The sequence below is a fragment of the Trachypithecus francoisi genome, unplaced genomic scaffold (assembly GCF_009764315.1).
Source record: "Trachypithecus francoisi isolate TF-2019V2 unplaced genomic scaffold, Tfra_2.0 Lachesis_group2, whole genome shotgun sequence".
NCBI classification, from domain to species: Eukaryota; Metazoa; Chordata; class Mammalia; order Primates; family Cercopithecidae; genus Trachypithecus; species Trachypithecus francoisi.
Genome location: NW_022681465.1, coordinates 97486973 through 97500239, shown reverse-complemented (window position 1 = coordinate 97500239; position 13267 = coordinate 97486973). Strand labels below are relative to the sequence as shown.

The 13267-nt window shown below is 35.8% G+C and overlaps 1 protein-coding gene across 5 annotated transcripts in view; it reads right to left on the bottom strand.

Annotated features, from left to right (window-relative positions):
* Nucleotides 1-13267, bottom strand: part of TRAPPC13 (trafficking protein particle complex 13) — a 48332-nt gene that overhangs the window by 14861 nt on the left and 20204 nt on the right. For 3 of the 5 annotated variants that reach the window (XM_033179701.1, XM_033179702.1, XM_033179705.1), the window contains 4 exons: nucleotides 10270-10397; nucleotides 6285-6357; nucleotides 4650-4694; nucleotides 1240-1257 (listed from right to left, as the gene is read on the bottom strand). In XM_033179701.1, coding sequence (XP_033035592.1) covers nucleotides 1240-1257; nucleotides 4650-4694; nucleotides 6285-6357; nucleotides 10270-10397 — 264 coding nt within the window. The remainder of the gene's footprint in view (nucleotides 1-1239; nucleotides 1258-4649; nucleotides 4695-6284; nucleotides 6358-10269; nucleotides 10398-13267) is intronic. The other 2 variants (XM_033179703.1, XM_033179704.1) reach the window with 1 other exon arrangement.

The window sequence follows — 13267 nt, the reverse complement described above, 5'->3', positions numbered from 1 at the left end:
TCTCACTCTGTCACCTAGGCTGGAGTGCAGTGGTATGATCTCAGCTCACTGCAGCCTCTGCCTCCTGAGTTGAAGTGATTCTTCTGCCTCAGCCTCTCAAGTGACTAGGATTACAGGCAAGTGCCACCACGCCTGGCTAATTTTTGTATTTTTTTTTATAGAGATGGGGTTTCACCATGTTGGCCAGACTGGTCGTGAACTCCTGACCTTGTGATCCGCCCGCCTCGGCCTCCCAAAGTGCTGAGATTACAGGCATGAACCGCCGCACCTGGCTGAGCTTTTTAAACACTAACACCAAGAAAATGAAAATCATTTGCAAAAATATAATGATTAAGTTATAATACAATGTACTATTATCTAAAATAAAACAGATACTTTAGTCTTTGGGACATGTGTTAAAATGAAAATATAAATAAAATGATTTATCAGTTTAAAAAATGTATCATTTAGTGGCATTTTTTGGTTACTTGTTCTAAAAAAGTACATATATCCCATCAATCCATTGCTTTTAAAAAAATAACCACAGACCCATATTTCAATTTACAAACTGCAATTTTCTGCATAAATTTAGGAAGAGCTTAGATAAAATGAAAGAAAAACAAGCAGCATAATGGAAAATCAAGTTAGTTTGAATAGTGTTAAGCAATTTGATATTTTAAAAATTAAGAATTCAGTGCTAAGGCAGTTGATGTTATTACATATGTAATGTGATATAAGCAAATGCTGCTTATTGTAAATATAAGTTTGAAAATAAAATTTTAGCCAAGTTGGGAAAATTTGCTTTTCTTCTGTTTCATTTTGTCAAGCGGCCATCATTACCTGACCCACACTTAAAACTAAAACCACTGTGCATCAGAAAATGAATTTCGATTATACAGTCTACTCAAAGAACTGAAGGCTAGGATAACTGGGTATTTTACAGTAAGATGATGAAAATCACAAGGCCATTTTATACAAGGTAACATACTTCTTTAAAAAAAAAATCTAAAGAAGAAACACTGAAAATGAAAATTGTTTCAATATGACAATTTAACTTTTGAGCTAATTTTTCTCCACAGAATAAGAAATTGATATAATAAAAAAATACATAAAATTATATATAATCTTTCTGAAGTCACACAGGTGGTATTCACAACTAACTGTTTTTCCACTATGTTTTGTAAAGAGAGATTAATTAGGCAGAGTCAAAAAGTGGTGAGTAAGAAAAGTATAAAAATTTATAATAAAAAATCAAATTACCACAGAACTGAGGTCACTCTAATGGAAAAATAAAAAAGAATAATTAGAAAAATCAGAGTTAAATGTTAAAAAAAAAAGAATTACTTTAAAATAAAATGCATTTCTGCATTTTTTAAATTTACTAAACAAGACAGCATTAGTGAATAAGAAAGTAAACAGGAAGCAACATAAAGAAATATGACAAACCATTTTTCTAAAAAGGTGAAACTGCTAAGGTTAAATGACAATGGAATAAAGAAGAACACTATGGCTGAATACTCAAACAGCAGCAAACTGTTAAGGGCACATTTTGGAGCAAAGAGGTATATCCCATGACTTTCTAGTTCTATAATTCTTTACCAACATTTTAATTCTTCATAGATAATTTAGGATGGATATATACTATCATCCACATTCAGAATAGATATACACCGTATACTTTCTCTTCAATTTATGTAATAATGGAATCCTTTTTTTAAGGAATATCTTGGGCAATTAGAGTTCCATTGATCACTTCAGGGAATGTGGGCTGAACCACTTCAAAAAATTAAGAGTTTATTTTCTTCTTCTTAGCAGATTTCATAGTTAGCCTTTTTTTCCTTACATTATTTCTTCAACTGTTTATTAAGAGCAATCTCAAATGTCGCCTCCATCAAATGCATAGCTGGAAATCATTTTTCACCTCTCTAGGTACCCAGAATACGTTACTTCATGATTTGGCTTATATGTGTGGGAGGGGCTTACATTATAGTTACGTCATGTCAGTCTCCTCTACTGGATGCAGGTCCCTTGAGGACTGGGAAGATGTTGTTTATAGTTCTCTTCAGTACCTGGCAGGTGACCAAATGTTTGATTCCTGGCTTCTAGTCTCACCAATCTTCCTGCAAGGCTTTTCTATCTTAGAAAACTATAACAAAGTTTTTCATGAACTTGTTTTCCTTTAGGTGATTCACATATTACAGTATTATTAGAAACAGAATCAAAAATATATGTTTGAGACAGATGTGGGGCCAATAATATTAACTGTAAAAGGACTACAGCACAGAGCAATATGCATCACCTACTGATATTGCTGTGGTTTATTAACCCCTACAATCTACCTGAAATTCCTGGTTGGGGTCAACATAATCTGCCTCATGCTAGTGGCTGAATAGTATTTGTTTGTCTAATAGGTAATATTAAGTATCTTAGAGAGACCCAAAATGTTATTTGTTCACTCCTGATTTTTAAAGTGAGATCTATTTTCAAAAGTTCAGAATTTTACTGAAATTATTTTGATTGAAGTTTGTTAGCAAGATTTAAAGATTATGTCAACATATAATGTTAACTGACAAAGGAAGTAAACAAAATTGTTGTGATTATAAAAATAGAATATTATATATAAGTGAATAAAGACTGCAAAAGAGTATGTATTAATGAAAAATCAATTGGTGTGGTGGAATTGTGAATTTTTTTTTTTTTTTTTTTTTGAGACGGAGTCTCGCTCTGTCGCCCGGGCTGGAGTGCAGTGGCCGGATCTCAGCTCACTGCAAGCTCCGCCTTCCGGGTTCCCGCCATTCTCCTGCCTCAGCCTCCAGAGTAGCTGGGACTACAGGCGCCCGCCACCTCGCCCGGCTAGTTTTTTGTATTTTTTAGTAGAGACGGGGTTTCACCGTGTTAGCCAGGATGGTCTCGATCTCCTGACCTTGTGATCCGCCCATCTCGGCCTCCCAAAGTGCTGGGATTACAGGCTTGAGCCACCGCGCCCGGCCGGAATTGTGAATTTTTATTTCTTTATGGACAGCGTGTCACTTCTATAATGTTTATAGAAAAACTAGCAATTTTAAAAATTATTCACAAATCACTCTAAATATTAGCGTTATAAAACTATTTGACAGGTATCTTAGTGTACTACCAAATTTTTAATGAAAAAAATCTAAAATAGCTGAATATGTGACTCCTAGGAGACAGAAAAAAAACCCACCTATTGCCCTATTTTAAATTAATTTTCTAATAGAATAGTTAACATTTTCCCCTCATACTATAAATGAAATCTTTTCCAGCAAAATGGTAGACCATTTAAATCTCACCATGCTGACTAGCTATACTGTAATTAATCAACAGTATGCCATTAATAACAAAAAAGAGGGAATAAATACGTATTACTCCAACTCACCTATCCCCCACAAAAGAAACATCAACTTTGTAAACATCTAGTAATCTTTTTGATGATGCTTTTCCCTCTCGTCAAATATGTATACTCTTTCCTATGTACTTGATATTCCATGTCTATTTGTAACCCTGCTTGAATGCCTTTACTGCTTTGACATTTGTCTGTTTCCAACATGCATTCCTTTCAGACTCCAATTCAGCCTTTCTTCTCTTTCATAAAGCTTCTTTAAACTATTCCAAGATCACATTCCCGAGAGCTCTTGTAACACATTTTTTCATATCATTCTCACTATATTCCATTCTAGGTAGTTTGGTTATTATATGCATTTTTTCTTTTCTCCTAATAGGTCTTTGCTGCAGGTTAGGTTCCTTACTTTGACATCTTAGAAATCCTAGTTAGAGTATAAATTTTACTGAGTAAAAATTCAGATTGTGGATGGTAAAAATAAATGTCAAATTTGCCATGTGATTGAAAATGTCTGATCATTATCTGGTTTTAGAGTAGCAGAGATATAATCTTCATTTCAAAATACTGTATTTGGATATATTTGAGTTTATCACTGGTATGAAACACATGATTTTGGGGGATAAGAGGGCTATCAAGAGATCTGATTATTCTGCAGCTCTAGAAGCCAAGATAAAACAAAACCTTAAAAAAGAAATCCAAGCAATAAATCCTTTCTCCTATGGCAAGTTCTATTTTATATCTTTTTTTTAGGGTAAAAGATAAAGTATCTTCTATTATAAAAGTTACATCTATTTTTGCCAAACTTGTTTTTCCCAAGGAGCTTTTAAAGCCATTACACCAAACTCAGCAACTAATTCTGGCTGGCAAACTGACTACCCTGGAAATAATTTAATGTGCTAAGCTTCACTTGTCAATATTTTTCCATGTGAATATTAAATCTTATTTTGCAGGGTTAGATCTACTAATTCAATTTTTGTAATATCCAGAACCACATGTAAATATTCAACAGATTGCTAGTGTAACAACCACCATTAAATGGAATGAGAGGGCAATCATTTAACAAAAAGAGATGAAAGCCTTATAAAATTAACAGTGAGAATAAAAATCAAGACACATTGATTCCATGTAAGTTGAAAAAGATTATGAGACCTACAATAAAATTATTCAATTTTAACTGAAATTTATGATTTTTTCAAATAATTTACAGTCAAGTTGGCAATTTGCTTCAGTATTAGAAATGTATATAAGAGACTTTTAGTCAAATAAGATCTTAATGTTTAATATGAAATCCCATTAAACAATCAACACTCACCTCTGCATTGTAAAATTTGGTTTTCACATCCAATGGTTTGAGAACCTGGTTAAATAAAGCATATCAATCAGGAAATTTTTATCATGTGATCATTTATTTTTATTTTTTAAAAATCACATAGCGTAAATTTGTCAGTCATTTTCCAATTCTAATTGTTAAAAGACTTACATAATAGTTATGCAATATTCTTCCAAAACAAAACAAAAAAAAAAAGGAATCCTAAATGCATTTTTTGAAAGGCTACCATTATTTCTTTACTGGGTGATAGTTACATTACACGGGTTTTTGCTCTATAATATTTTGTTAAACAAAACACATATATTTTATGTATTTTTCTATAGGTATATTCATAAAAACTGTTTGCAAGAAAAGCAACTGAGCTGGGCGCAGTGGCTACTCCTGTAATGCCAGCACTTTCGGAGGCCAAGGCAGGCGGATCACCTGAGGTCAGGAGTTCGAAACAAGCCTGGCCAACATGGCAAAACCCCGTCTCTACTAAAAATCCAAAAATTAACTGGGCATGGTGGCGGGTGCCTGTAATCCCAGCTACTCAGGAGGCTGTGACAGGAGAACCGCTTTCATCGGGGAGGCGGAGGCTGCAGTGAGCTGAGATCGCATCATCTGCACTCCAGCCTGGGCAACAAGAGCAAAATTCTGTCTCCAAAAAAAAAAAAAAAAAAAATTGAATCACTTTCTATTTTCTTTCAAAAAGCATGAAAATGAATGATTCAGCAAAAGAATGGCAGATTTTTTTTTCCCTGTGAATAGTATTTTTTCTTCCACTTAGAGAGGAATGAAAAAAATCATATACAGCATCATATTAAGATCTATATTTATAATAGACATATGTGGTATTCACATTTCCTTACCCTCCCACATGTGTTAAACCAGTGGTTTTTAACTATTTTTGATGGATGCTGAAAACTGCGTATTAATACAAAACTCAAAGTTCCCATGATTCCTGGAGTCCTTGAAGGAAGCTCAGTCTACTCACTCCAAGTCAGTTGTCTCTCCTTTAAATTTCTTTAGAAATTTGATATTATTTACCGTCATTTTATCTGGACTTTACACTCATTTTATCCCTTGTCTACACTGTGTGTTTTGTCAGGCCATAAAAACAAGTTATTTACTTTTTAGAGACAGTCTTGCTCTGTTGACCAAGCTGGAGTGCAATGGCATGATCACAGCTCACTGAAGACTTGAAGCCTGGGTCAAGCAATCATTCCACCTTAGCCTCCCAAGTAGCTAGGATTACAGGCTTGTGTTACCTGTAGTCCTAGGTCATGCTGTCTGGGCTATCTTGAACTGGCCTCAAGTGATCCTCCCCACTTTGCCTCCCAAAGCACTGGGATTATAGGTGTGAGCCACTGTGCCAGACTCAGCTATTTTCTTCTTTTATTTTGAATAAACATCTTCAAGTTTCATTACAAAAACATATTGGCAATGATAATTCCTCTGCTTTTATTTACCTTAATTTAGTCTGAGTTTAGACTGCTAGTCATATGACAAATTAAAAAATATTGAGCTATTTCCTTTATTTGGATCTTGTTTTCCCTGCAGATAATCAGAAATAACTGTACACTACCAGGAAGAAAAAGGCATATAAAAACTATTTACCACTGTCATATTCAATACCTGAAATTTGAAGAATTTTCTAAAATACATTTTTTCTCCAGCCTGAGTTGTGTAACTCACAGCACACACCAAGCTGAAACAGAAAGATGTCTTAATGATTCTGAATCATTTTTAATTTTAATAGTAAATCAAACACACCTGAATTCTACTAAGAAATTAGGGAAACACATCTATGGTGTGGATGTGTGAGGTTAGAGCAGTGGAAAATGTCAGAATAGATACAGACATAATTACATGAACAAGAAAGCTCTGATTAGTAAAATGAGATATAACATTTTTGGAGCACAAAATCAGAAACTTCTTGACTTCACCTGAAAGGTGAAATACATTCCAAAATAATTCTCAGAACAATCAAATATTTGAGTATATAAAAGAAGTTCATATAAACTAGAAAAAAAATATGGATTAAAAAAATTCCACCTGGGCATAGTGGTTCATGCCTGTAATCCTAGCAGTTTGGGAGACCAAGGCGGGTGAGTCACTTGCAGTCAGGAGTTCGAGACCAGCCTGGCAAACATGGTGAAACCCCAACATTACTAGAATTACAAAAATTAGCTGGGCATGGTGGCGGGCACCTGTAATCCCAGCTACTTGGGAGACTGACGCAGGAGAATCGCTTGAACCCGGGAGGTGGAGGTTGTGGCAAGCTGAGATTGCACCACTGCACTCCAGCCTGGGCAACAAGAGCAAAACTCCATCTCAAAAAAAAAAAAAAAAGGCGGGGTGCGGTGGCTCACGACTGTAATCCCAGCACTTTGGGAGGCTGAGGCAGATGGATCACGAGGTCAGGAGATCGAGACCATCCTGGCTAACACAGTGAAAACCTGTCTCTACTAAAAAAATACAAAACATTAGCCGGGCATGGTGGCGGGTGCCTGTATTCCCAGCTACTCGGGAGGCTGAGGCAGGAAAATGGCGTGAACCCGGGAGGCAGAGCTTGCAGTGAGCTGAGATCACGCCACTGCACTCCAGCCTAGGCGACAGAGAGAGACTCTATCTCAAAAAAAAAAAAAAAAAAAAAAATTCCAGATAGATTTCTTAACATAAATGCAATGGGAAATACTGTTATGTAAAAAATTTTAAGTTGAATCAAAAACACTAAAACAATTACAAAGCAGAAACAAACTAGCATAAAATACTTGTAACAATACAAGAAAGTGGTTACATTTTAATACTTAAGATGACAAAGGGTTCCCATAAGTTATTAAGCAAAACACCAATATATCACTCAAAACTTGAGAAAAGGAAAGCACAGTACCATAAATGGCTAACAAAAATGTGAAAATGTTCAGCCTCACAAGTATTCAGAGAAACACATTAAAATAATGAGGTAATATTTTTCTGTTTCTCAAGATTTGGCAAAAATTCTTTATAAGTGATCTCAGAATTGGTGAGAGTTTAGAGAAACTGTCTTTCTACACTGCTAGTGATTGGAAGAAATTTAGAAAACAATCTTTTAGTGAAAGAACCTTAAAAATGCTTATATGTTCTCACAGTAAAACCACTTCAAATATTCCACATGAGGACACATTAAGGTGTCCATCTCTGTGTTACTTTTTTTTTTTTTTTTTTTGAGACGGAGTCTTGCTCTGTCGCCCAGGCTGGAGTGCAGTGGCCGGATGTCAGCTCACTGCAAGTTCCGCCTCCCAGGTTTACGCCAGTCTCCTGCCTCAGCCTTCCGAGTAGCTGAGACTACAGGCACCTGCCACCTTGCCTAGATAGCTTTTTGTATTTTTTAGTAGAAATGGGGTTTCACCGTGTTAGCCAGGATGGTCTCGATCTCCTGACCTCGTGATCCGCCCATCTCGGCCTCCCAAAGTGCTGGGATTACAGGCTTGAGCCACTGCGCCTGGCCTATGTGTTACTTTTAACAGTGAAAAACTGAAAATAAACATCCAACATTACAGTAAACAGAAAACACTGTACAATTGTGTTAGATGGAGTCATGTAAATTTTTTTTTTGAGGCAGGGTCCCACTGTCACCCAGGCTGGAGAGCATGGATCACTGCAGCCTTGATCTCCTGGGCTCAAGCGATCCTCCCACCTCAGTCTCCCAACTAGCTGAGACTACAGGCATGCTCCACCACATCTGGCTAATTTTTGCATTTTTTGTAAAGATGGGATTTCATCATGTTTCCTAGGCTGGTCTTGAGCTTCAGAGCTCAAGCGATCTGCCCACCTTAGCTTCCCAAATTATTGGGGATTATAGGCGTGAGCCACCACATCCGGCCCAAAAATTGTGTTTTCAAAAAATACTGTCTGATATGTGTGAAAATATTAATAGTGTATTTTAAAAAATAAAACTATGAACAATATGGCCAAAATTTTATAAAATATTAAATTATTTATACACAGTTATTTTACATATGTATGCAAAAAGACTAGAAATAAATATATTAATATTTTAATAGTGGTTGGTTATATGGGGTGGTAACATTAGCAGGTAATTTAATTTCTTCTTTATACGTGTGCTGCCTAGTACTGACTAAGTAAGGCAGGGGCTAGGAAGAGGACTGATCAAAACACAATACCTGCCTTCAAAGTGCTCACAGTAAGAATAGCATAGCAAGGTAGAGGATCTAAAACTAGGTTTGGATTTGAGTTTTATGTCTTCTAAACTAGCTGCTTAATTGTACAAGTCTCATTTTCTGTAAAATGGAGATTTTACACATTTATTATCATTTCAATAAATACTGACTTCTGTTCTCTGCTAGATCCTTGGACTATAGCAGACTTCATGGATCTCATACTGTAATGGGAAAGGCAGGCACTCAATAAGTAATTATAAGTACGAAACATTTTTTAAAATGATAAATGGTGGATGCTATAGAAGATACAAAAAGTGGTATTTAATCCAGTCTAGGAGGTTAGGAAAACTTCTTGAGAAAGTAGTGCTGAAGCTGAGATATGAAAGAGAAGTAGAAATAAACTAAATAAAATGCCATAGTATTCCTTTGTAAGGGAAGAATGCATTTCAATCTGGAGTCTGGAGATAAAAGAAGTCCAATATGACTGCAGGGTGGAGAGGGAGGGATGGGTGGTAATGGTAAGAACTACTGTGGCTGGTAAGAATTAGGCTACAGAGAGCTTTGTAAAACATTTGCAAAGTCAGAATTTCCTAAGGACAATGGGAGATCATAGAAGAATTAAGTGACTTATACAAGATCACATAACAAATGATGAAGTTGAAATTTGAATTCTGGGAAGTCTGACTCCAAAGCCCAAAGAATATACATGAAAAAGTCCCTACAACAGAGCTTGTCACCAAAATTAACTGATTAAATAATAGCTAATATTATATACTTTCATGGGTACAAAAAGAAGAGCAAAAGTGGTAAAGCAGAGATGAAGAAGAGATAAATGAGAGATATATTCCGGAGAATTAATAGGATTTTGTGAACTGATTGGATGTAGGGTTTCTAAAGGAGATGAAGAAGTCTAAAATTACTTCAGATGGCTAAAATTTTCATATTGCCTCTCAGACTGAAAGAAAAATAGAGCATTTACATTCAAATACATACACATGACAGGAATACAGAATTTGATTTGTTTTTCACAGTATGCCTTATTTTGGTCCTATATTTCTGAGTTGTCAGGGTAGAGTGTATATACCTGGTTAAATACAAAACTGAAAAACTGAATTTAAAAATAAACACTATAACATCAGTTACTAGCATTTCAAAACATAATAAATATACTTTTAGAGTGCTACCTGGGTTTTAAACATTTTGCATAGCTTTTCATTTTTTAGAGATTGTAGATGTAAAAAAATAAAACTAGAGATAAATGATGATAAATTGGATTTTTTCCCTACAAAACAAACATTTGGTTTAAACTTTATTTCTGGTAAACATGTAAACATAGAACATAAAATTCCTTTGGAAGTAGGTTCCTACGCTTCATGGTGAATGAAAAGAAAGCAAAAATTTCAAATAAAGGCATATATAAGTAAAAACCTTTGAGACCTAATAAAACTAATCCTTACATGTGTGTTCCAATTTCCTTGACTTCATGATGTATGACATCATCAATACAACAATCCGGTTTAAGTTCAGCCACTGCAGCATTGGAGGCTGAAAGATTTAAACGCTGAGAACTTGTCTGAAGATCAGCCTTGAAAGAAAGTTAAAAAAAAAAAAGAGTCCAAATGAGACTTAAGAATAGGGGAATAAGAATAAGGAAAGAAGGATGAAAAGGGGAGCAACACTTTTTCTGTGTAAACCTTTCTGTATAGCTCTGATGCTTAGAACCATGGCAATGGCACACTCTCGCACCAATCAATCAATCAATCAATCAATAAAATCAGGCAGGAATTAGGGAGAATCCAAAATGGAATACAAACAGTAACAAATGAACCTAACTGTATTACAAATGAAGAACACAATTGCGCTATGGCAGAGGGAAGGGGAAAAGTGGAACTAATCTAAGTAAGTTTGGAAAACAAAATCTTAACTGTAATCTATGGCTAAAGACAAAAAGAATGGTACATAAATGTACTCTAGCTACGACACATGTGTTTTTTCACTATTTTATATGTATACTAGGACAAAACAAAATACTACATTGTGGATTACAAGAGACAGGTTTCTCACCTTCAGAGAAAAAAAAAGGTACAAATAAGGAAAGGGGGGAAGCTACAGTGAAGCCTTTGGTGGTGGGCTGGAATCTGAGGCACCAGTATGAACACATGGTTTTTAAATATATATTCAGATGGACTTCATTAAAACAAATACATATGCATGTATGTGCTAGTATATAACACTAAAAAATAAGTAATCGTCCAAAACAAAATTATATGTCAGAGACCAATTAGTTTATAAGATAACTAGAAAAAGACATAAAGAGTCACCAACTAAGAAAGCACTACCTCGTCTAAAGTAGCACTTTCCGTCCACCCGATGATGCTCCATTATATTTCTTTTTTCTCCTTTTGAACATTTATCACTCTGTCTTAAAACTACCCTCCCTCCCTTATCTCAATTACTTTCTATCACATTCAATTTTTGCTTCCTTCGTAACATTTATCACAATCTATAATTACTTTATTTATGACTTTGTTTACCTGTTTCTTTCTGTCTCCCCTACCAGAAAAGTCTATGGAGGCAGGAACCTTGTCTTCTCTTGCTCACCACTATAGCACGGTGCCTGGCACATAGTAGGCAATTAATCAATATTTGTTGAATAATGAATGGATGAATTTATGATAAAACTTCCAAGGCAAAAAAAATTGATGGAAAGCAAAGATCACATTAGGTCATGGGAATTAGTGGAGGTTTTTACATGAGAGCTAGGATTCTTTTAAGTTTTTGTTTCTTTTAAAAAACAGTTTTGCAGTTAATTCTAAGCCAACAATCTTATGTTAGTCACTTTGAAATGTGCTATTTATTAGTGCTGTGTATTTTGTTATACTCGGTTATAAAACAATAGTAGCTCACATTTATTTGGTACCTATTATGTGCAAGGCCCTGTTCTAGGCATATTACTCATTTAATCCCCATATCCTGAAGTAGGTATTAGTATTATCCCCATTTCATAGATAATGAAACCAAGGCACAGAAAAGTAACAAGTTTCCCATGGTTTTACAAATCATAAGTAACAAAGCTAAGATTCAAAATTCTTTTTTTTTTTTAAAAGACAGTGTTTCACTCTTCTTGCCCAGGCTGGAGTGCAATGGCATCATCTCAGCTGACTGCAACCTCAGCCTCCCAGCCTCCCAGGTTCAAGCGATTCTCCTGCCTCAGCCTCCCAAGTAGCTGGGATTACAGGCACCCATTAGCATGTCCAGCTAATTTTTTGTATTTTTAGTAGAGACAGAGCTTCACCATGCTGGCCAGGCTGGTCTTGAACTCCTGGCCTTAGGTGATCTGCCTGCCTCAGCCTCCCAAAGTGCTGAGATTACAGGCATGAGCCACTGCTCCCAGACCTAAAAATTCTTAAAACACTTTTTTTTTTTTGAGACGGAGTCTCGCTCTGTCACCCAGGTTGGAGTGCAGTGGCACTATCTTGGTTCACTGCAACCTCTACCTCCCAGGTTCAAGTGATTCTCCTGCCTCAGCCTCCCCAGTAGCTGGGATTACAGGCAAGTGTCACTAAGGCTGGCTAAATTTTGTATTTTTAGCAGAGACGGGGTTTCACCATCTTGGCTAGGCTGGTCTCAAACTTCTGGTCTCAAACGATCTGCTGCCTTGGGCTCCCAAAGTGCTGGGAATACAGGCGTGAGCCACTGCACCCAGATATAAATTCTTAAACATTTTTGAAATTAGAGAAAAAAAAGAAATAATTGAACCCACTGGTTTTCTGTTGACTATGTTTTCCTATGTGTCTTATGTGTCATTTTAATCATAACTGTGGCTTTTGATAAGTAGGATTTGAAAAGGCAGAGGAAAGAGGTTAGGGTAAACTCTAAGTAAGTTGAACAGAGCTAGCAAAATACCACAAGTGTGAAAGCTCCAGATGTCTTCAGAGGACACCAAGAGTTTGGTATAATTGGCCAGACACGGTGGCATGTTCCTGTAATTCCAGCTACTTGGGAGGCTGAGGCAGGAGAATCACTTGAACACAGGAGGTGGAGGCTGCAGACCCACATTGAAAGGGTCTACTTGGAATCAGGGAAATCACACCCAAAGACCAATTTTGAAACATACAGAAAAAAAATCACCAGGACTTCCAGGAAAAATCATGTAATAACTTACAAGGCAAGAGAATTAGACTGGCTTCAATCCTCTCAAAAACAACATACACAGCTGAGCAATAAAGGAGTAGCATTTTCAAAAAATATATGGAAATAAAAATGTAAAGAAAAGATTTTAAATCTAGCCAAACTGAACTTCAAATATTGAAAAACACCTTTGAACAAGGGCTCAGAGAATATTGTACCCACAAAATCTTCCTGAGCAATCTACTTGAATATTTTTAATATTAAAAGCCACAATTCACAATGACTAACAATAATTATAAATATGCACGAAACAGCATAGTCTTT